This window comes from Asterias amurensis, chromosome 13, assembly GCF_032118995.1.
Source record: "Asterias amurensis chromosome 13, ASM3211899v1".
Taxonomy (NCBI): Eukaryota; Metazoa; Echinodermata; class Asteroidea; order Forcipulatida; family Asteriidae; genus Asterias; species Asterias amurensis.
This window is the reverse complement of record NC_092660.1, coordinates 17,315,163-17,340,169: the sequence shown is the minus strand read 5'-3', so window position 1 is coordinate 17,340,169 and position 25,007 is coordinate 17,315,163. Positions and strand designations below refer to the sequence as shown.

Genomic DNA, 25,007 nt, shown 5'->3' with positions numbered 1-25,007 from the left:
CATTGATACTTGTATTTTTTATTTAAACATGCAGTGCATATAAAATAGACAGTAGCCGCCAGTTCTGGGCCTAACTTTTAATAGTTTTATCCTCGTGGAAATCTGGGAGTCTGTAAATGATAGATAGCGCCCCCTTGTGACGAGCACGAGTGACAATGTCACGAGCGAACTCTTTGGCATTCGGGGTACATAAGGCAAGTTTGTCTACACTTATTACCGTTTTCCCCAATTCATATTCATACTTTTTCCGAATTCATAGAGTCACCACCTAAATGCATGGGCGTCAATTTGTCTTGAAAGATGGAGGGGGGGGGGGGGGCATCGTTGGTCATAACACTTACGGCGTGGGGTCCGGGCCCGCTTTAGGTTGCCGGGGGACATTTTGTAGGCCGTAGATGTTCTCTGGTGCAATGTAGGAGTCTGAGGGGTGATGTGCCCCCTCTCAGATGTTGGAGTTTAAGGCCTATTTCAAGCTAAGCTTAAGACCTTTTTTCAATGATGCACCATTTTTTGCTATTGGTAATTGTATCTATCGGGTATAATGATTATAATGGAATTCACTACTCAAAAAGAAAAAAAAAAAATAATTAAAGCCTCGTATCCTTGTTATGTCTACATATGTAAAGCTCAGACAACGTTTTTATCCCAATCATCTACAGCATCGCCAAGGATGGATCCAGACAAGACATTTTAGGGGGTCTTTTACGGCATGGAGTACGGGACCGCTCAAAGGGCCGGGAAAATGTTGAGCTAGATGCTCTGTGGTGCAATCTTGGGCTAATAACATGCATAATAAATTAAACAGAACATAAAGCTTTTAAAATGTGAGTGGATTAATGACATTGGACACTATTGGTAATCAAGCATCTGAAAGCACACAACTTCGTGTGACAAGGGTGTTTTCTCTTTCATTATTATCTCGCAACTTCGACGACCAATTGAGCTCAATTTTTCCGCACAGCTTTGTTATTTTATGCATATGTTGAGATACACAAACTGTGAAGAGTAGTCTTTGACAATTACTAATAGTGTCCACTGTCTTTAAGAAAACTAAAACAAACATTGAATCTCCCCCACAACACGTGACCCAAATCAAGCTAAACCAGAGATACAATTCAGCTCGAATTCATCCCCAGCCACTCAGATTAAATTAGCGAAGATTTTATCAGAAGACTTTATTGTTGATCGATAATATGTAAAACAATCGGATAACTTTATTGGTGGAGAACAAAAAATATATAGGATAAAAATCAGCTGCAAGCGTACATGATCTGACAAAATTTTTGGCAAGTAAACGCATGGTACACACAAAATTGTTTTAATGCGATGTCGCCATCTTGTCCAGCAACCAGCATCCCACCCTCGTGGCTACATCTCATACCTTGAGTGAGATGAAATCACTGAGGTTGAATGTTCTCTTCTGTGTGAGTGGTTTAAAGGCAGTGGACAATATTGGTAAATTACTCAAAATAATTATTCGCATAAAACCTTACTTGATAATGAGTAATGGGGAGGGGTTGATAGAATAGAACATTGTTAGAAATGGCTCCCTCTGAAGTGACGTAGTTTTCAAGGAAGAAGTCATTTTCCACGAATTTGATTTCGAGACCTCAAGTTTAGAATTTGAGGTCTCGAAATCAAGCATCTGAAAGCACACAACTTCGTGTGACAAGGGTGTTTTTCTTTCATTATTATCTTGCAACTTCGATGACCAATTGAGCTCAATTTTTCACAGGTTTGTTGTTTTATGCATATGTTGAGATACACCATAAGAAAAGACAATTACCAATAGTGTCCAGTGTCTTTAAGTTCCACTCAGAAATGCCAAAAACACTATTTAATTCACATCTAATAAGCGCAAACGGCAACGTAAAATCAAACTTATAAGAAATCGAGATTGGTTACAATACAAATAATTCATTCATTCCTTGATTACATAGATGAAGGGGCTGTATCGTCATGATCAATATGATCGCTAACTTATCGACCTCGTCTGAGGACGTGAGAGCTGGGTGCCCACAGACCTAGTCCCAATTCCACGCTTAAAGGCAGTGGACACTATTGGTAATTACTCAAAATAATTATCATCATAAAACCTTTCTTGATTACGAGTAATGGGGAGAGGTTGATAGTATAAAATATTGTGAGAAACAGTTCCCTCTGAAGTGACGTAGTTTTCGAGAAAGAAGTAATTTTCCACGAATTTGATTTCGAGACCTCAAGTTTAGAACTTGAGGTCTCGAAATCAACCATCGAAACGCACACAACTTCGTGTGACAAGGGTGTTTTTTCTTTCATTATTATCTCGCAACTTCTACGACCGATTGAGCTCAAATTTTCACAGGTTTGTTGTTTTATGCATATGTTGAGATACACCAAAAGAAAATTACCAATAGTGTCCAGTGTCTTTAAGTTCCACTCAGAAATGCCAAAAACACTATTTAATTCACATCTAATAAGCGCAAACGGCAACGTAAAATCAAACTTATAAGAAATTGGTTACAATACAAATAATTCATTCATTCCTTGATTACATTGATAAAGGGGCTGTATCGCCATGATCAATATGATCGCTAACTTATCGACCCCATCTGAGGGCGTGAGAACTGGGTGCCCACAGACCTAGTCCCAATTCCACGCTTAAAGCAGAACATATTGCTAAACAAGTTTGCTTATCAGATATCAGCAGGAAACCAATCAGATATCAGCAGGAAACCTGTTACAAATTGTGCGTAATTATGGCACGGCAATTTGACTATAGTAACCCTGTTCTGGTAAGCATGATTTACTCTGCTCAGCTACTTTTTGTGTTAAGCAGCTTTATGAAATGGGCCAAGCTTTGATCATTATGACACAGCCCCTTTTAAACAACATTCTTTTCCACACCGGGATATGTTCTCCATTTATAGCAAATAGTTTTAACTACCAAGACTTGTTTATTTTGTAGTTTTGATCAAGGGTAATACAGTGTTGATCCATATGCAATTCTCGCGTCTGTTCGAGCGTTTGGTGATAAAGTTTGTGATTTTTTGTTTCCTTCATACGTTAAAGCAGTGGAAGGTTCTCAAACGAAGTTCACATCGCAAGAAACTATAAAACACGGTTTTCAAAACAATATCATTCAATTCTGTGGAGAAACAAAATTCAACCGATAACTCTTTTTTTGGGTAAATTACAAAAAACGCATATTATCTATAGTTTTCTGTGTAGTAATAATTTCAAAATATACTTTGATTCCTTGAATAAATATGTAACCATATGTTTAAAAGGTTAAAAAATATATCCAACAATAACAAAATATTTCAGTCACGTTTAGTTGTTCGTTCTTACTCTCTTACTCGCTGGATAATACGCTAAATATTGTAGCTTTCAGTGTTAGAATAATTTCAAATATACATGTGTTTTGTTTGCTATAAAAATATAACCATACGTTTATAACATCAAAAAAGAATATCAGACAATAACAAAAAAATTCAGTAACTTAAGTTCATCCTTTCGCTCTTACTCACTGGATATAATTTACACAAACAAAAACAAAAGCACAAGGCCTACCGGTAACTGTTATAAACGATGTGACCGCTGACGTCACACGAAAACCATGACATGATTCGCGCACATACCGCCGGGCAAAACCTTTGTGTTTTGGCAGCCAGCTAGAAAGTGTACGCAATCTTACCATGACTACGTGTCTTTTTGCCCAGCGAAACATGACGTATAGTGTTTTGTCAACAGAGGGCGGTTTGAATGTAAACATAGGTCACATCGTCTATACTTTGTAACTACAAAACTACGCATATTATTTATAGTTTTCTGTGTAATAATAATTTCAAAATATACAATGTATTTTGATTCTTGAATAAACATGTAACCATTCGTTTAAAACGTAAAAAAGAATATCAAACAAAAACAAAATATTTCAGTTCTGTCAGTTCGTTCTTACTCTCTAAACTATACTCACTTGAAATATTATAAACAAACAAAAACATTATGCATACCGGTAACTCTTATACTTTGTAAATACATATTTATAGTTTTCTGTGTATTAATAATTTCAAAATTACCATGTTTTTTCTTAGAATAAGTTTGTTACAATACGTTTATAATATCAGAAAACAAATCAGACAATGACAAAATATTTCAGTTACCTTTGTTCGTTCCTATTCACTGTCGGTTCTTAAAAAGATATATAAAAACAATCTGAAAGCTTACGTATACATCTTTTCACGTGATGGGTGATTAAACTTAATAGATGAGCAGCTAATCTGCATGGTTCAAGTATACGTCCATGTTTGGAAAAGAAATTTAAAGATAACAGGTGTGAGTTGTCAGATGAAAATGATGTTTCAGTTTAGCCTCTTTTTTTAATGGAGCTTTTCCCACAATTTACACTATTTTAACACAAGGACCTGTAATTGTTCTTCTCATTTCTCATACTAGGGCTTTATCTATTGGAAAATGAGTGTACCAAAAGGAATTTCACCCCTGTTAATAACTATTTACTGTAAAACATCAAAGGTGGATGCCATAGCGTAAACTACAACACAATTAGACTTGTCCCCTGTCTTTATTCGAAAGACAGGCATTGGTTTTACAGAACCAGTGATGTCATTGATACAACGATTTCATTGGATGAACATGCAGTGTGGAACCTTTCCATAGTGTTTTGATTGGTCCGATGTGATGTTTGGCAGCTGCACTTTCGGTCGTCTGCATTATGCAGCAGCGTGCATTTGTTTTTATAATGTATATGTATGTACGTATGATTGACTGCGAATCTCCATCTGAAATGAATGCGAGGTCAAAGGTGATTATGGACGGGGGTTGACGTACGCTCAAGGCAGATTGGGAGTGATTCACGAGCCTCGAGGTGTGACGTCAGATGTTCAGGCTACGGCACGATATTGTGCAACACAACTAGTCAACAGAGGGCGCTATATCAATAACTCATTACATGTTTCTTACAACTTTGGAGACCTCTCAGCAGCTCATGTTGGCCGAAGGGCAACTCGGATGTCTTCTTCACCTCTTAACCATTTAGGTTCTCGTAGATGCTGTTGTCTGATGAGTTGTTCATGTGTTCTCGGATGACATCATAGCACATTTCATAATGTTCCTATTACATAACAATGATATGGAATTAATGTTTTTATCACCGTTTGTTTGGTTTTCAAAGTTTTTTTTCATTACAAGTGAGGCAAGTTCCAGCTTATAATTCAAATTAACGTTATTCATTTATTTATTGTGTAAAAATGCGCAATGGGACAAATAGTTTTCATTTTATTGTTGTGACATTCTTTACAACATTAAAGCACCATGAAACATCAAAGCTAGCCATGGATACTGTTTGGTATATTCAATTTGTAAAAATTGGTATCAATACAAACTTCACAACATCACTGTAATATATATGTATGTTGCGTTCTCGTGGGTGTCGTCTATAACTGTTTTGGCCCGGCCGTCAAAACACACTCTAGATAGCTTCTCTCTGTTAGATTTTTTTTCTGTCAGCATTTTCCAGTGAAGCCCTCACCGTTGAAATTGGGCTTCTGACCTTGTGTTGACCGACATGCATTTACAGTTTTTGTATAATAATTTGTTACAAAATATGATAATGTAGTTTGAATATTGTGTTATTAAATACCTCCTTTGTGCCTAGACATATTTTGCTACTTCATTCTGGCACTGTACACGTTTGGTAATTGTCAAAGACCAGTGTTCTCACTTGGTGTATCCCATCATAAGAATAAAATAAAAAGCCTGTAAAAATTTGGGCTCAATTGGTCATCGAAGTTGCGAGAAACTGATGAAAGAAAAAACACCCTTGTTGGACGAATTTGTGTGCTTTCAGATAGAAATAAAAGACTTCTAGCTAGAAGTTTTTTTATAATATTTTAGTGAGTTACCTCTTTCTCAAAAACTACGTTACTTCAGAGGAAGTCGTTACACATAATGTTTTATACTATCAACAGCTCTTCAATGCTCGTTACACCAAGTCAGTTTTTAAATTAATACAAATTTATTCTGAGTAATTACCAATAGTGTACCTTCCCTTTAAGTATTCAATTTATAACGTGCAGTTTGAGTGGACTTACCAACGAGTACATCATGTTGGGGTTAACCGCTCGGAGTTGAAGGACCTCTCGGAATACATCGACGACCATTTCTTGTTTGAACTTCTCAAGAAGAGTCATCAGGGCACAGAAGGCAGCCGAACAACCGAGGCCATCCCTGTTCGGTAAGTACAGAGTATAGGATATCAATGATTATCAATTTCATATCAACATTTTATTGACTAAAGTCGTGTACAGTGTGTATTATTATTATCATTATTTTATTGTTTATTGTGGTTTATTAAAAAACTGCACATTGCAGCCTACTGGCTGATCTACAAAACAGTGTACATTGAAAATTAAAAGGAATACAAAAAGTTTATTTGAAAACCGTATAAATAAAATAGAGAGGTATTTAGGAAATTAAAATGCACAAAATCACACCAATATTCTAAAATGCACACAAAAATACACAAAGTTACAAAGACGGATGGAGTGAACTACGAGAGTTGTTGATAAGTCTGTTGAAGTAGGGGACTGGACATACTAAGAAGAGCAGTTTTACATGAAACTTCATGGAGAGTTCTTCTAAGATCAAAGACTCATAGAATGTGAGCTTTTGGATTTGACAAATCATTAAAGGAACACGTTGCCTTGGATCGGACGAGTTGGTCTTTGAAAAGCATTTGTAACTGTTTTTTATAAAATGCACATGGGTAGAAAGATGTTGTAAAAGTAGAATACAATGATCCACACAAACATGCCTCGAAATTGCACGGTTTTCCTTTTACCTCGTCGACTAACACGGGCGGCCATTTATGGGAGTCAAATTTTTGACCCCCATAAATGGCCGACCGTGTAAGTTCGCGCTGTAAAAGGAAAACCACGCAATTTCGAGACAAACTTGTGTGGATAATTGTATTCTACTTTTAAAACATCTATCCAACCATATGCATTTTATAAAAAAACGGTTACAAACGCTCAGTTATCGACCAACTCGTCCGATTCAAGGCAACGTGTTCCTTTAATGTATCGGTTAAAGTGCGTGTATAATGTATATATTTACATGCAGTGGACGATGATGGGTCCTTCTTCACTCTTGTTCCATTGTTCAGTGAGTTGGAAGAGAGTCAGCAAGCCATCCAATGAGCTTGGGACATCTTGATCACATGGCCAGTCTAGATATTGAAACTGACAGACGGTCCGTGGAGGGTCAAGCTGAAAAAAAACCCCATTAGAATCGTTAAAAGTTATTGAAGAGACTGGAACTAATGGGGGGACGTTTGAGACGCTAGGTGGCAGCAGACTTACCACGTAAGTCCATCACTCTTGGTTATGTGGGCATGCCCAGATCGACTTTACAAGGTAAACTTCATCTGTATGTATACAAATGAAGTTTTACCTTGTAAAGTCTGCTGCATCCTAGCATTCAAAAATGACCTCTTTCTCAAAGACTATACGTCACTTCCGAGGGACACAATTTCGTATACTATCAACCTCTCCCCATTACTTGTTACCAAGTCAGGTTTTATGCATAATTATTTGGAGAAATTACCAATAGGCCTAGTCTCCACTTCCTTAAAAGTGTCCAATAATAAAAGATAAAGTTATAGGTCGGGTTTTATTTCGTTAATTTTTACCATAGAGTTTTGATTCCTCAGTGTGAATGAGTGGCCGATGACTCCGGTGTATTCATTGGTCTCTAGCAGCTCAACGACCAGGGGGCCAAACTCCATTGGTCCTGCCTCTGGCCAGTACTGGACCATGGTCTAAAGAAAAAATAATTAATTATTTCCGGGTAGGATTTGAAGCTTTGTAAGGTGGAATTATAACTATAAGAGAGATTTGCGGTAACACTATGTGAATATCTTTTTTGGAGTATGTGTTCGTTCTGAAAAGAAACGACTCAACATTTCAATCGGTATGCTCCGATTGTCTTCAGGAAAACTTTATGACCGGGTTTGTATAAAATAAAACAAACAAGGTTGCGAGAAAACTGATATTGGTGGTTTCATTTGTTACATTTCATGATTGATAGAAAAGCCTTTTTAGGCTTCAAGCCTAAAGTAATTCTTAGATTAATTTTGTGTGTGTGAGAAATAACTTCTTTCTCAAAAACTACACTACTTCATCATAGGGAGTCGTTTCTAATTGCGATAGAAAGCTCTCAGCTGCTCGTTACCTAGTACGTTTTCATGCTATTATGTTTTGAGTAATTACCAAAATGTTCAGTGCCTTTAAAGTATATCGACAGTAGAAACTTCTCTCTTTATTCACATGCATGCAGATAACTTTGAACTTTTGTTTACCTCATCGTCTTTATCAAACTGGTTGAGCATGACAATACAGGTTGATTTGTGGTCATACACCAGACGCCAGATGTCCCCTATGGTGTTTGGTGTAGGCATCTGGGTAGCAATGTACCTGTTCCTCTTTCGGTAGCCCTATTTTTAAAATGAAAATAATTTACAAGCCATTATAATGCCATTTATGAATATAGATTCGCATGCATATGGGGAAACATGTCCCTTTAGAGATTCTGCAAAACTGTATACTTTAACTTGTCAAAAATGTTTGAATGTATTCATTAGACATGAACAGTTTTATTACTCACCGGTAGATAGGTCCCATTGATGTAGTTGGTATCCTCGTCACTGGTCATCGTCATCAGATACGGCCTTGACCGATCGGCTGTAGGTTGTAAAAATTATAGGATACTTTTTAGGACACTGCTATAGACTTACTAGGTTTTTTATCCATGTTCAGAACTACACACACAATGCCAATTTACTTGGTAAGTCTGCTGCCAATTAGAGTTAGCAAGTCTTCTCTTGGACTTGCTCCAACCTTACGGTCTTATCACTGAAACTATAAAGAAGGCAATTTCATGATGAAACATTCTTCTATTTGTACGAAAAAGGTAGGCCTAGATCAAATCAATGAACTTATAGTTATTCCCTTTTTTAAATATGAATATAGCCTACTTACTATGTGACTACAAAATACTGACCATTATGGTAAGGCTCCATTAAAGGAATTACATTAAGATAACAGGTGTTAGTTGTCAGAGGAGTATGTTAAATAGCATTCTTCTCATATTAAAGACCCCGGACACTATTGGTAGTTGTCAAAGACCAGTCTTCTCACTTGGTGTATCTAAACATATATGCAGAAAATAACAAACCTGTGAAAGTTTGAGCCCATTCGGTCGTCGAAGTTGCGAGATAATAATGAAAGAAAAAACACCCTTCTAACACGAAGTTGTGTGCTTTTAGATGCTTGATTTCGAGTACTCATATTCTAAATCTGAGGTCTCAAAATCAAATTCATGGAAAATCACTTCTTTCTCGAAAACTACATTACTTCAGTGGAAGCCGTTTCTCACAATGTTTTATACTATCAACAGCTCCCTATTACTAGTTACCAAGTAAGGTTTTATGATTATAATTATTTCGAGTAACTACCAATAGTGTCCAGTTGACTGTAGAAGTAAACAATGGTGTTTACTTGAAAAATCACTCACGTGGCACAAAGTCTGGAAATCTGTTCTTTGCCACATTCTCCCGCAGCTTTCCGGACTCGCTCCTTTTAAAGGGAAGTTTAGAACCTAGCTTTTCTAGAATCTAAAAAAAGGTAAAAGAACAAGTTGCCAATTGTTGTTAACCTGAAACTGAAGGCTCTAATTTGGGATGCCAATAAACCCCTTCTCCTTATATCAATTTTACGAAATCGAATGTCATAAAACCTGACATCTTCTCCCGGGGGGGGGGGGGGGCTGATCAATTTAGAGTCAGGCTGAATCGGAAAGTTTAGTTAACAATAAAGGGTGGTCTTAACCAAGATTCTGCGTAATTTTTACCTTTCCATTTCTCAGAAGTTGGTCAGTTCCCCACGGGCCGCAGATCCGGGTCAATTCTTACCAAAAAGTGTTTGATGCTGTAAACTTAAATTGCCCTTTTTGCAAATGTACAACAACATTTTTTAGAGTAATCTATTTTATTAGCAGAAGAAAAAGAGAGTGTTTATTGATACAGGAAACTTGCAATATCAATTTAGTGAGCACCTTAAATTGTTGTTCCATTCCTGACTTCTTCAGAGCTGTTAATTTACGCCGCAGATCCGGGTCGTCAATCCTTACCCAAAAGTGTTTGATGCCCTTAACTTAAATTGCCCTTTTTGCAAATGTACAACAATATTTTTTAGAGTAATCTATTTTATTAGCAGAAGAAAAAGAGAGTGTTTATTGATACACGAAACTTGCAATATAAATTTAGTGAGCACCTTAAATTGTTGTTCCATGCCTGACTTTTTCAGAGCTGTTAGTTTACGCCGGTATTCTGTGACATGGTACGTTGTACCATCACTCAAGTAGGCCTCGAGAATGGCGTCATAAAGGAACTCATATTGCTCCTAAAATTGGGGGGAAAAAAATACATTTAATATTTTGTTCAAGTAATGATCAAAAGCTCATCAGCCTAAAAGAAAAACTGGTAATATAAAACAAATCTAAACCAAATTTACTTAAAAAAGCGAATGTTCTAAGACCACTCTTGATCAATTAAAGACATTGGACACTATTGGTAATTGTCAAAGACCAGTCTTTTCACTTGCTGTATCTCAACATATGCATAAAATAACAAACCTGTGAAAATTTGAGCTCAATCGGTCGTCGAAGTTGCGAGGTAATAATGAAAGAAAAAACACCCTTGTCACACAGAGTTGTGTGCGTTCAGATGCTTGATTTCGAGAGCTCAAATTCTAAACTTGAGGTCTCGATATCAAATTCGTTTAAAATTACTTCTTTCTCGAAAACTACTCCACCTCAGGGGGAGCCGTTTTTCACAATGTTTTATACTACCAACCTCCCCCCATTACCTTTTACCAAGTAAGTTGTTATGCTAATAATTATTTTGAGTAATTACCAATAGTGTCCACTGCCTTTAAACCCATTTATAGAAGCTCCAAAATATACAGGAGCTGTTGCACAAAGGACCTTAGAGTTCTAAGCAGAGCTTCAAAAAGAACTTCAATCTGAGCTCATAGTTGTTATTCAGTTTCCAGTAACAACCCATTGAAATAAACGCAAGAATAAAACTTCGGAGTTCTGAGCAGAACTTCAAAAAGAATTTCAATCTGAGCTCATAGTTGTTATTCAGTTTCCAGTAACAACCCATTGAAATAAATGAAAGAATAAAACTTCGGAGTTCTGAGCAGAACTTCAAAAAGAACTTCAATCTGAACACATGGTTGTTAATTAGTTTCCAGTACGACCCATTTAAATAACTGAAAGAAACCAAGTTCAGTGCTTTTGGTATTTTTTTAAAATTCTTGACGTACCACTGTTTGGACTGACTTGATGCGTCTATGTCTCATCTGATTGATGAAGCTAAGAACTTCAATCTGTCCTTCTTCTTTCATCTGTTCCAACATGGCGTCCAGAGTGATGTAGGTTCCCGTACGACCAACTCCAGCACTTATAACAAAATCAACCATAGGATTCAAAAAGGTAAAAATGAGAATGTCCCAAATCTCCTTATTGGTATTCTTTCAATAAATTTAGCTCAACACAGTGAGCCACCGGGGAAAAACATGGTACATTTGTATCATACCATTTGGCAGTTACCAAAATTATAATACTTGTTGATAGATGTTGAGAGACTGTACGAATGACAAAGTGAGACTGGACAGCTGAAGGTTTCTGAAAAGAAAACGCTAATTTCAGAAGACTCATTTGTTGTTCGTTTGTTGTTTGCTTGTTTGTTTGTTTGTCTGTTTGTTTGTTTGTTTGTTTGTTTGTTTGTTTGTTTGTTTGTTTGTTTGTTTGTTTGTTTGTTTGTTTGAATGATCTTCCCGTAAAGTGACCTCGGCTATAACTCCCACACGGGAGATGTAAAAACCAAGCTGGCAACAGCCAATCTGTATCATACAAACATTGGTTTCACGTCTATGATTATGAATGGCACAAATCAAGAAATTGTAATTCAGTTACCAGACGAAAGTATTTAATCTAGTCATTGTTCAATCAGAGGTTAGCTTGCATGGGGATTCCAACCTACAACCTAGTGATTAAAAGTCCAAGTCCTACAGTCTAACCACGTTGGTTAGTTTCTGGATTTAATGAAGCCTCAAAGGCATACCTGCAATGTATGACGGTGCGTCCAGTGTTCTTGGTTGTGTTGACCACACGTAGGAAGTTGAGTAATGGAGTTGGATATTCTGGTGGTTTCATATCAGGCCATGTGGTGTAGTGAAAATGTGTCACGACCCGAAATTTGTCCTTCCCAACCTATGTGAAAATTCAAAACTCTTTGTTAGCGATGGACTTATAAACTTAAGTAGCCTACTTTGTGTTTTAGAGTTTGTGTGAAGGAAAATCGTCACCAATGTTTTAATGCTTAAAGGCAGTGAACACTATTGGTAATTGTCAAAGACTAGCCTTCACAGTTAGTGTATCTCAACATATGCATAGAATAACAAACCTGTGAAAATTTGAGCTCAATCGGTCTTCGAACTTGTGAGATAATAATGAAAGAAAAAATACCCTTGTCACACGAAGTTGTGTGCGTTTAGATAGTTGATTTCGAGACCTCAAGTTCTAAACTTGAGGTCTCGAAATCAAATTCGTGGAAAATTACTTCTTTCTCGAAAACTATGGCACTTCAGAGGGAGCCATTTCTCACAATGTTTTATACCATGAACCTCTCCCCATTACTCGTCACCAAGAAAGGTTTTACGCTAATAATTATTTTGAGTAATTACCAATAGTGTCCACTGCCTTTAAGCGTTCTTCATCAGTCGATAATGATGTGTTAAATTAACAAAATACAACAAGAAGAGGGGATATGACATAGCCAAACAAAGATCCACTCTTGAGTGCAAAATACTGAAACAAGTCAATATCCTAAAATACTCTGAATGAATGAGAAACAACATGGAGAGAATAGTATAGTACCGACCTTTTACACATAATCATAAAAACACAAAGACCAACTTGGATTACAGAATAACAATGCTGTTTTCGCTATGTCTTGATATTTTTAATTTTTAATTTACCCAAATTGTTTGCCGGTTGCGAGTTGCGCCCTGGGGCCGATTTCACAAAGCAATAAAATTCATCGCAAGACAAGTTTTCAGTATCACCATAGAGATACGATTGTGACATCACACTTTACTTAGCAACTACGATTGATTTGAAGTTACGATCAACTTGAGACCTTTGTGAAATCGGTCCCTGGTCACACGTTTATACGCAGCGTCAAAATAACATAACAGTTGAGCAGCTGCACAATCAACCAGAAGTCATTGTTATTTTTTAAGGGAACAAAAGGGTAGCGACGAGTTCTTAAAACCGACAGGGTTGTGGCCGTGCGATAAAGGACTGGCCACGACCCTCCAACCTTGGTGGCTGGCGCTGTTAACGGACCTCGCCTCTGGCTCGGTCCGTTAACAGCGCCAGCCACCAACCCGGTCATTACCGCGCAGTGAAGACTGGATCCTCGCACTTTTACTCCCTAATTAGTATCTGCCCGTTAATTAAAAATCAAACCTCATTGATGTTGAAGATACGGACTGTATAGTCGCGGAACACATCTTCCTTGACTGTTGTCACAAAAATGCCTGTGTATTCAGAAGACCCGTTGTCGACCCAGTACTGAAGACACTTCATCTGTAAGTTATTGCAAATTGTTACAAAAAGAGGGCAAAAACAGAGCAATCATAATTTATTATTAGTTTTAAAGGAGATGAAACGCAGCTGCTAAAACAAAATCAAAATCTTCAGTAAAGGATTCCTTAATATTAAATAGATGTTAAATTTGCATCGGAGATAAGGATTAGTAATTTTGGTTTTACCTAAGCCGATGTGGGTTAGCAGTGTATGGTTTGAGAAACAAGTAATTTCACACAAATTGGATTTCGAGACCTCAAAATTAGATTGTGAGGTTTCGAAATCAAGCATCTGAAAGCACACAACTTCATGTGACAAGGGTGTTTTTTCTTTCATAGGTATCTAGCGACTTCGACGATCAATTGAGCTCAAATTTTCACAGGTTTGTTATTTTATGCATATGTTGAGATACACCGAGTGAGAAGACTGGTCTTTGGCAATTACCAATAGTGTCCTGTGTCTTAAAGTGGGTAACATTTATTTAAAGTTAATACCTTGCCTTCTTCAACTGGGTTGGTCAGCATGACGATTTTATCCACTTTCAGCTGCCAAATCATTCTCCAAATATCTTTGATGGATTCTTTGTTTGGTCCTAGTGAAGTAGAAAATAAGAACAACGAAGAATGAAAAAGATTTTGAAAATACTGAAAGAACAACATTCTAGGTGTGTTTATGATGTGACAAAATGTTGAACTCACTATTCGGTGGTAATTACAATACGGGAATGCTTCATTGACGAAACAGGATAAAAAGACACATCATTTTCTTCTGGCAACTCACACCTGTTATCTCCATGTAATTGCTGTTTTAAACAATAGACTTAATTGGATCATACACAAACCAGTATGACTGCTGAATTCACACAGCAAATTAACTGCTTATCCGTAACCTTAAGTACGCAAGTAACTAATTGTAAACACTCCATCACTGAAAATGATACAACTTCCTGAGATTTTGAGTCAACAATTCTTTATTTGAGCTTTCCAACAATGCGAAGTAGTACTGTTTTACCTTGGCTGGCTATGTACTTGTCTTTGGCCTTGTATCCCTGCAGAGATAAAACAATATCAAAATTTTAGTCATTCGTAGGTATGATATAAGAGATTCGGATGTATGGCTTCTGACTGGCACCCGAAAGATTAAAAAAATAGGGAGACAGCCAACACAGGATTATCTCAGTTTGGAGAGGGCCAAAGACGAAGGTCATTAGTTTAAATCCTGCTCTAGTCAGTATTTTTCTTTTTTCATTCTCAAATTTTTTGGAAATTATCAAGTCAATTTCCCTTGTGGTTTCAGCTCGATAAATGAAATCTCTTTCTCTCTCTTTTGAGTAAATGTGGTAACAAAATGAACCGGTGGACAGTCCGTCTTCAGCCTCCTCCAGGCAAAAATTTCTTATATCCTTTAGCTTCCGAGATAAACACTAGGGTAGTAACGTCATGCCATGAAAAAGGTCCATTAGGTTAGCAAGCAGTTTCAGCTGATAATTAAATGGGAGACTTTTGAACGCTAGGTGGCAGCAGACTTACCAGGTAAATTTCCATTATTAACATAGTTCTGAGCATGCGCATATTACCGAGAACAATGGTTTTTACCTGGTAAGTCTGCTGCCACCAAGTGCCCTAAAAGTTCCCAATTTTCTCAAATTTCTTAGATCGTATATCTTGACAGAAAATGGTGCACAGTACAAGTTGAACAACAGATGTGATACTTACATCGATGTAGCAAGCATTAATATAGTCTGAGTGAGGTTTATTTTCCAACGGCTCCAGCACAACACGGCAGTAGTCATCTGTGAATAAAAATACAAAACAATCATTGAATAACATTGACATTATCATAGTATTATGGATCCATAATCCTTAACAACGGATTGAGAGACCATAAAAACGGTTTCAGAGCCAACATTCTCACCAAAGAGATTTACAAACGGTTGCATCGGCAAGTTTGATATTTATTTATAGTTTCTTCTCATTTATCAACAACGTGCAAAGCTTCCAACAATACTAAGTATACGAAAATTCTGTTAAAGGAAGAATTAAAACAGATTCCTTACAAGCAATGACGTTCGCGTATCGGTTCTTAGACTTGTTTTCTGGCTTTCTTGCTACAGTCCAGGGATGTAACTGACCCTCAGGAAGAGTCTAGAAATAAAATAAAGAAGAGTCAAAGCGTAAAGATTTAAAGGGAATGTACATGTTTAAAACAAATATTAACTTAAAAACTGACTTGGTAACGAGCATTGGAGAGCTGTTGATTGTATAAAACATTGTGAGAAATGGCTCCCTCTGAAGTAGCACAAATTTTGAGAAACAGGTAATTTCTCACTAAAATAAAAAAGGACTTCTAGCTAAAAGTCTTTTATTCCTATCTGTAGGTTAGGACACACACAAATTCGTCCAACAATGGTGATTTTCTCTCATCATTTTCTCGCAACTTTGATGACCAATTGAGCTCGTGTTATTTAAGGTTCATGTTGGGATATGCCTAGTGAGAAGACTGGTCTTTGGCGATTACCAAACGTGTACCTCCCCCTTTAAAGACGGGGAACCAAGTTCTTGAAACTAACATCCAACTTAATAGGGTTCAAACAAGAGCGATTGTGTTAGGACAAACCCCGAATTGGATCAGATTGTCGTCCTTTTCTTGTATTCTTTGTCCACTCTTGAGATATTATTATGCATGTTATGGACAGCATTATAGGAAATTATAATAATTTATTAAATTAAGACCACTTTTCTCAGATTTTGACTTCCCATTTCTTGATGCCAAGTCGGTTTAATTTTGATGTTGTGTAGTATTGTATATAATGCACGTATAAGGTACTCTAGGCGCTTGACCAAATAATAACATTGTAAGACAGGTTTTTGAATTTGTTGAACTATAAGACCAAAATAGATTATTTAGCACCTTATATTATATAGTTTAAAAATGAGTCCACTGTTTGGAACAACAAATACATGGAGATAACAGGTGTAAGTTGCCAGACGAAAAGACTGTGTCTTTATTAAGCATTCCCATCGCAATTTATTCAATCGATGAATATAGCCAGATAACCATAATGATGGTGTTGTTATGATTAATATCTTTGAGCGTCTACAATATCTTTCAGGGTGCGTTTTGGCGGTCGTAACCAATAACCGTTTCTGTTAAACTTGCCGTTGGTTAACCATGACCGAAACAGTTATTGGTGACGACCACCAAAACGCACCCCTGCGTTTTCCAAACCCCTTGTATACTCACCTTGTAGTCAGCTTCAAAGCCTTTATCAGCAGCCGCCGATTTCTTCATCTGAATATACTCCTCAAGTTCTTCAATACGGACCGGTGGTGGTTTTGTGAATGGTAACTGTTTGGGCTCTGGAGGTTGTTCAGAGGGTGTAGGCGTTGATGGTGTACCAGTGGGTGTATTTACTGTGTGTTTACGGGTTGGCGATGGTGTACCAGTGGGTGTAGGACTAGTTGGTGCACGGGACATCGACGATGCAGAGGGGGTGAGTACAGAAGGTTCAACACTCACCGATGACGCATCTAAAAACAGCATAACTTAAAAATTCATTCAAACTCATTCAAACTATGATACGTTTATAATGATAAAGCAAAATTTTAACTTACATTTATAATGACAAAGCAAAAATCTATGAAGCTTTTGAATAAGGTTGTACACTTTCTTGAGGAAAGGTTAATGCTGTTTATGTACAGTCATTTTCACGTGTAAACACTGCAAAAACTGGGGTGTTAAAAATGATACCATATAAGGCTATATAACATATAGATACCGAAAAGGAATAAAAAGTTACATAAATAGAGTGTTAAAATAAGACTAAATTTTCACCAACAAAATAAGATAAGTTTTATTTTAGAACCCTATGATGTCGGTTTTGATTTTTCTCTCTATCTATATGTGACAACACCCATGGTGTCATATTGTAACACCCATGCTTGTGCAGTTTTAATCAAATACATAACTCAGCATCTCTGCTTCTTTTTTATACGAGGTATAAAAAAGAGAATTTTCAAAGTCCCACAGTCCAAATTCCTACAAATTGTTTCATAAAGCTCAATTCAAAAATTGGCAACGAAAACCCTCTCACGCGATATCATTGGATGTAAGTTAAAGGCAGTGGACACTATTCGTAATTGTCAAAGAAAAAAGCCTTCACAGTTGGTGTATCTCAACATTATGTATAAAATAACAAACCTGTGAAAATTTGAGCTCAATCGGTCATCGAACTTGCGAGATAATAATGAAAGAAAAAAACACCCTTGTCACACGAGGTTGTGTGCGTTTTATAGATTTCGAGACCTCAAGTTCTAAATCTGAGGTCTCGAAATCAATTTTGTGGTAAATTACTTCTTTCTCGAAAACTATGGCACTTCAGAGGGAGCCGTTTCTCACAATGTTTTATACCATCAACCTCTCCCCATTACTCGTCACCATTAAAAGTTTTATGCGAATAATTATTTTGAGTAATTACCAATAGTGTCCACTGCCTTTAATTGAAAAAAAAATCAACTATACCTGGTGCAAAATAATCATTCGGGTGAAGTGATGTGTCTGCCAGTTGTATTCCTTGAGTACTACCATTTGACTTTCTTGATCGTTCAAAATTCCTCGTCCTAAACATGCACAGTAGGAATTACAAAAGTTTAGACAGTAATTAGTAAAAATGAGGATACCAACATTTTTGTATGCAATTTTGTATGCATACATTTTTTACATTTTTAAACAACTCGTCGTGTTCCCAACGTGTGATGGTACAATAAATATCGTTCATGGCCGGATGTTATTTTGGTGCACCGAACTAAAGTTCTTGTGGCTCTACAGCAACAACTACGGGTTTGGTCGGAGCCACGCTCCCCGTACTAAGAGAAATAACCTGAGAATAAAAATTACTCTCTCTTACTCAAAGATTAAGTTGAAAAGAGAGTGAGACTTAAGTCGCGACCCCAAACTTATTTTGCATTGATTTACTTCCCATTGGTTTGTGCTGCATTTGGAGACAACATGGCGTCCAGCAACCACTTGACCAAAGAAAACTGGTCCCTTCATGTCGCAACTATCTCAATAAACAGCTCTGCCCTATGTAAATTACCTTCTTAAGAACATGATGAGAACTATGATGATGACGACAATGACGATCACTGCTATCAAAGCACCAACAATTATTCCTATAGATGAGCCTGGTGGTTTCTTCGTCGTAGCTGTAATGAATATATTAAAGACATAGTGGCTTCTTTATATTGTAACGGTCCTATCTGTACCCAGTGACGCCCAATGCGCTACAACAGTGATGTCATGTCGCAACTCCTTCAGACCTTTTTCATGGTGTGGCCATCTTAATTTTTACTCCAATCCAACTCATTGTTACCAAACTGAGGCTGGACGAACCAATAATCTGGTGCCATGTTTGAGCAATGAACGTTAGCATTCATGGAAACAGGGAACATGACCAATATGGTGACAGCGTGGTAAAGGTTTGTTAAGGTTTGCGGTAACACCTTCGTAAACACCTCTTTTTAGTTTAATGTTGGTATGAAAAGAGCCGGTGTTTAACGACTCAAAGTTTTGATCGGTATGCTCTGATCATCTTCAAACGGTAATAGCTTATACGTTCAAACATTAAATGATGTTTATCTTACCTTTAATTGGCTGAGAATAGTTTACACGTGCTTCCTGTAAAATAACCGACAATTGTTTTAAAATTTGTCCAATCACCTGAGGTGAGATAGTTTGATCTTACAAATTTTTTAGCTGTAGTAAACCCTGGGGGTCAATAATAACAATAACAATAACAATAACAATAACAATAACAATAACAATAACAATAACAATAACAATAACAATAACAATAACAATAACAATAACAATAACAATAACAATAACAATAACAATAACAATAACAATAACAATAACAATAACAATAACAATAACAATAACAATAACAATAACAATAACAATAACAATAACAATAACAATAACAATAACAATAACAATAACAATAACAATAACAATAACAATAACAATAACAATAACAATAACAATAACAATAACAATAACAATAACAATAACAATAACAATAACAATAACAATAACAATAACAATAACAATAACAATAACAATAACAATAACAATAACAATAACAATAACAATAACAATAACAATAACAATAACAATAACAATAACAATAACAATAACAATAACAATAACAATAACAATAACAATAACAATAACAATAACAATAACAATAACAATAACAATAACAATAACAATAACAATAACAATAACAATAACAATAACAATAACAATAACAATAACAATAACAATAACAATAACAATAATAATAATAATAATAATAATAATAATAATAATAATAATAATAATAATAATAATAATAATAATTCATAATTTGGGGGCTAATCATCCTTACTCGCAGCTAAGAGCTGAATTGCGAAGGACGCGGCTACAACGTGTTCGAGAAGCAGGCATGCAAGGGCGCATTCAGCTGCCAGCCACATCAACCCATTATGACCACGGAGCACAGCCAAGATCGAAAGTGTTTGATTTTTCCTGAGGGAGGAAAACCGGATAGTCTGGAAAACCCTCGTGGCACAGCAGAGAACCAACGCACAACTCAACTCACATAATGGCCCCGACCGGGAATCGAACTGGGGTCACCTTGATGAGAGGCGAGCGCTTTACACACAAGCCAACCGTGCCACCCTAAAATATTTTGGGGCGAACTAAAGAAGAAAAAAATACTTGAGTTGATTGTGAATCTGTACATTCCGGGTATTGTGCTGCTGTTACTATGAGTTTACAACATTGAGTGGATATAGTAGCTCTAATGTTAGCAATCTTCACTTTGTCAATATCTGCCTGAAGAGGGTGTCAGTCAGAAGCCATCCTACTAGTAGGAATGGATAATAAATAATAATAATAACAACATGCATTTATATACCAGGTTTCTAAGCGCTGAACAAGAAGTGTATGATAGCAAAAAATGACAATTCAAAGTGGGATGAAATAGCAGAAACTGAACAGACTAGATGGATTTAAATTAGTGTGTTTTTAGAGCGGTTTAGAATGAGTCCAGTGTTAAGGGGAGGCACGGATGTGAACGGGAAGATTGTTCTGAAGAGTCACCCAAGTTCACGAACCTGGGATGTGGCAGCAGAGGGATCCGCTTTATGGGATATGAGTTCACAGTATGCCTTCACATGGGATTGGGCAATCATCATATAAATTAGCAGTGCATTTATAGGATTTGATATAGCGTTTTAGTTATTGTTTTAGCAATCATATACCGTTCCATTGCCACGGCTAACCGCTCCAACACGAATGTCGTATGTTGCTCCTTTGTCTAGTTGTGCATTGAGGTAGCCTCCATACATTTTATCATCTCCAACTACAAAAGAGTCTTGAACCATCTCTTTGGATAGTTCAGCTGCAATGTAGTCGTCGTGAGAGTCCTCAGAGTGGATGGGATCTAGAGCTTCTCTCTTCCTCTTGGATTCAGCCTTCTTAACGTGAATGACGTAGGAACTGTAGCATAAAGAGTAAATGAAGTAAAAAAAAAAAAAAAAGTATCTACTTGGTTCAAGGTTCAAGGTTCAAGGTTCATTTTATTTCCACAGTATCAAAAGACAAAAAAAAACACAAAAAAAACAATATCAAACAGCAGTCACAAGAAACTATTACAACAATGAAAAATAATTGTTTAACAACATAGGTTTGAAGAAATAGATGCATAACAATGTTGACACTGCGGAGGGATCCATTTAAGAAGCAAAGCTTGTAGGCAATGGTCCCTAATGACATGCATATGCATTGAGATTATAAATAATATCAAGTGAACCGTAGAGGTCCGTGGTCGAGTCGAGCCACCAATGAACAAAATATAACAGCAGGTCTCAATGCATATGCATGTTTACAAAGAATAATTAGTAAACACTGAAACAAAACAAAAAACAGACACAAACAGAGGACTGGACTTAAGACAAAACACACACAGCAGTCTTGCCGGTCAGCAAATACAGTATCGACCGAAACAAATGATCCCATAGCGGGGGATTTAAACAAGTGTGACTATGGGTGATAATAAATATACACAGGAATCCCATGCGGGAGACCACCCGTCCCCGGTCCGCAGTAGCACGGTTCAAAGCATACAATTACATTTGTAAAACACTCATCAACAATAAGAATTCAGTATGTCAGTTTTAAAGACACGTTTAAAAATAAATACACTTTTGGAGGCTTTAAGTCGTTCCTTAAGCATGTTCCAAAGCATGGGTCCTTCATGTTTGATAGTTTTATGAGCGAGGGAAGTACGGGTGTAAGAAATGTGATAATTAGAAGCTTGGCGGGTGAAGTGAGAATGTACCTCTGAATTTAATGAAAAAATTGATTTAATGGCGGAAGGCAAAACTGTGAGTTGATACATGAGGGACCCAAGCTGAAGACGATAGATGTCCTTCACTTTTAGAATGTTATACTTATAGAAAAGGGGATCTGTATGTGTATTAAATTCAGCAAAATTAATTATACGAAGAGCTCGCTTCTGTAAGAGAAAAAGTCTATTGAGATTGGTAGCAGAACTTGCTCCCCAAGCAAGTATCCCATAATTAAGATAAGAACCGATTAATGTATTATAAAGAGATTGTAGTACCAGTTCAGGCATAAAATGCTTGATCCTATTGATCACTCCAATATTTCTAGCAATAATCTTACAGATGTAATCAACGTGACTATTCCATGTTAGTCCATGGTCAACAAAAAGTCCCAAAAACTTACAACAATCAGTTTTGGTAATGATAATATCGTTAATCTTTACAGGACTTGGTAGGTCTCTGACTGAGTTACTGAACAACATGTAGTTAGTTTTAGCAATATTAAGGGACAATTTATTGACCGTAAACCAGGAGGCAACTAATTTAAGCTCATTGTTAACAGTATTTACAAGATAGTCAGGTTTACTATGGGAAAAGAATAAATTAGAGTCATCCGCAAATAGTATAAATGAGAGCACACTAGAGCAATTTGTGAAATCATTAATGTAAAGGATAAATAACAAAGGCCCTAGGATTGATCCTTGGGGTACACCATATGTAAGGAAATCAGACTTGGAATGTATGCCATTGACGGAAACATATTGTGGTCTATCTGTGAGATAACTCCTAAACCACTCCAGGGGAACTCCTCGGATACCATAGTTGGAAAGCTTATACAATAGTATCTGATGGTCTATTGTATCAAAAGCTTTTGAAAGGTCAAGGAACACCCCTAGAGTATGTTTGGAGGCATCGATTGCATTAGAAACTTTATCAATAAAATCAAGGAGAGCATGAATAGTACAATGTTTACTACGGAAACCAAACTGTTGATTTGTTAAAATATCAAACTTATTCAGAAACTTAATGGTACGGGCATATACACATTTTTCAAAGATCTTAGAAAAACATGAAAGAATAGAGATGGGCCTATAATTAGTAATACAGTTACGATCACCCTTTTTAAAAACTGGAACGACTTTGGCAATTTTTATTTCTGAGGGAACAATGCCAGTCATAAAAGAGGTGTTGACAATATGAACAAGAGGTATACAAATGGCAGAAATTGACTTCTTAATAATGGAAATATTGATCAAGTCATGACCAGAACTTTTTTTGTTTTGCAAATTGTTAACAATGTCCAAAATGTAATCAGCGAAATTAAAAGGTGAGTGGGTAGGTTGGATCATTTTAGCAAGGTTAGGACCAATATTGATAAAGTAGTCATTGAAATGATTGGCAATTTGATCTGGCTTGTCAATTAAATTCCCATTTACAATAATGCTATCAATACCATGAGAATGAGAATTTTTGTTCAAAACTGAATTTATAACCTTCCAGGTATTACGAATATTGTTTTTTTCTTTTTCAAACTGGAGGGAATAGTAATTTTTCTTTGAAAGACGTAATAGGCTAGTCAAAGTATTTTTATACTTAGTGTACTTGCATTTTCGTGAGGTTGTAGGGTTTGACAAGAATTGACGATACATTCTATTCTTTTTCTTGATGGATTTGAGAAGGGAATGTGTAACCCAGGGAGTAGTCGAGTTATGTTTAGCTTTGGTATTGTTGTTTTGTCTAACTAAAAGAGTATTTTGATCATACAAAAAAACAAAACTATCCAGAAAATTATTATAAGCAGTATCAGGGTTATTACAACTAAGAACATTATTAGTCCAGTCGAAAGAGTGTAAGTCGTCAATAAACTTTTCCAGGTTCACATTAGATAAATTTCGAGAAAAGGATAGATTGTGATTATGAGGAGCACTTGAGTTGGGAGACTGTATAAACATGAAAATTGGCAGATGATCTGAGATGTCAGAAATTAAAATACCGGATTTAGAGGAGGGAAGAATGTCTGATAAAAAATTATCAATAAGTGTAGAAGAATTATCAGTAATACGTGTGGGCATGTGGATTTGAGGAAGGAATGAGTAGGAAATAAATAAATCAATAAAGGACTTGGAGCTAGGATTGATGCTACATGAACTGACCCGTTTCCGGCTGAGCCCGACCCAGAAATTTGTTAAAATAAATCTGAGACTTTGTATCGGATTCTGCCTCCGTTTGATCCATTTCTGGGTTACTTTGACACAATACGGGTCATACTGACCCAGAAATGAGCCAGTACCCAAGGTACCCGGAATCATTGTCATAAATGTGAACAAAAGTTTTGAGTGTAGAGAAGTATTAATAGTTCTCTTTAATATGGTTGTTAACTAAAACTTCTTTTGCTTGACCATAACAAGCTTTGCTATAACCTACGCTTTGTATTCTAAGGCGCAGAATCCGCCGAAAAAGGCACTCAAGTCGCTTTACACAAACAATGGCTTCAATGTAAGAAACATGCACAATGTAGGACTAAAATCTATAAAAAAAGTTCATTAAAAATAAAGAGTATATGTTCCTACAAGCTTTTGCTTACTTTCGTCTTATTTTTGTTATGTCATTGTTCTTTTAAAGACAGTGGACACTATTGGTAATTGTCAAAGACTAGCCTTCACAGTTGGTGTATCTCAACATATGCATAAAATAACAAACCTGTGAAAATTTGAGCTCAATCGGTCATCGAACTTGCGAGATAATAATGAAAGAAAAAACACCCTTGTCACACGAGGTTGTGTGCGTTTAGATGGTTGATTTCGCGACCTCAAGTTCTAAATCTGAGGTCTCGAAATCAAATCTGTGGAAAATTACTTCTTTCTCGAAAACTATGGCACTTCAGAGGGAGCCATTTCT

At 36.5% G+C, this 25,007-nt stretch overlaps 1 protein-coding gene across 2 annotated transcripts in view; it reads right to left on the bottom strand.

Annotated features, from left to right (window-relative positions):
- Window positions 1-1,158: 1,158 nt before the first annotated feature.
- LOC139946467 (receptor-type tyrosine-protein phosphatase mu-like) overlaps window positions 1,159-25,007 on the bottom strand; it is a 63,924-nt gene continuing 40,075 nt past the window's right edge. Inside the window, exons 22-42 of one of the 2 annotated variants that reach the window (XR_011787246.1) lie at window positions 21,024-21,261; window positions 19,359-19,392; window positions 18,812-18,920; window positions 18,238-18,335; window positions 16,960-17,246; window positions 15,773-15,860; window positions 15,432-15,508; window positions 14,728-14,764; window positions 14,211-14,308; window positions 13,597-13,716; window positions 12,188-12,336; window positions 11,388-11,523; window positions 10,332-10,460; window positions 9,574-9,673; window positions 8,665-8,741; window positions 8,360-8,494; window positions 7,691-7,819; window positions 7,117-7,268; window positions 6,093-6,228; window positions 2,260-5,113; window positions 1,159-2,217 (exon numbers count right to left, since the gene is read on the bottom strand). Coding sequence is in view for 1 of the 2 variants with exons in the window: in XM_071944135.1 (XP_071800236.1) it covers window positions 5,027-5,113; window positions 6,093-6,228; window positions 7,117-7,268; window positions 7,691-7,819; window positions 8,360-8,494; window positions 8,665-8,741; window positions 9,574-9,673; window positions 10,332-10,460; window positions 11,388-11,523; window positions 12,188-12,336; window positions 13,597-13,716; window positions 14,211-14,308; window positions 14,728-14,764; window positions 15,432-15,508; window positions 15,773-15,860; window positions 16,960-17,246; window positions 18,238-18,335; window positions 18,812-18,920; window positions 19,359-19,392; window positions 21,024-21,261 (2,416 nt within the window). In the remaining variant the exon portion in view is untranslated. Of the gene's footprint in view, window positions 5,114-6,092; window positions 6,229-7,116; window positions 7,269-7,690; window positions 7,820-8,359; window positions 8,495-8,664; window positions 8,742-9,573; window positions 9,674-10,331; window positions 10,461-11,387; window positions 11,524-12,187; window positions 12,337-13,596; window positions 13,717-14,210; window positions 14,309-14,727; window positions 14,765-15,431; window positions 15,509-15,772; window positions 15,861-16,959; window positions 17,247-18,237; window positions 18,336-18,811; window positions 18,921-19,358; window positions 19,393-21,023; window positions 21,262-25,007 lie in introns of both variants that reach the window. The other variant, XM_071944135.1, reaches the window with a different exon arrangement.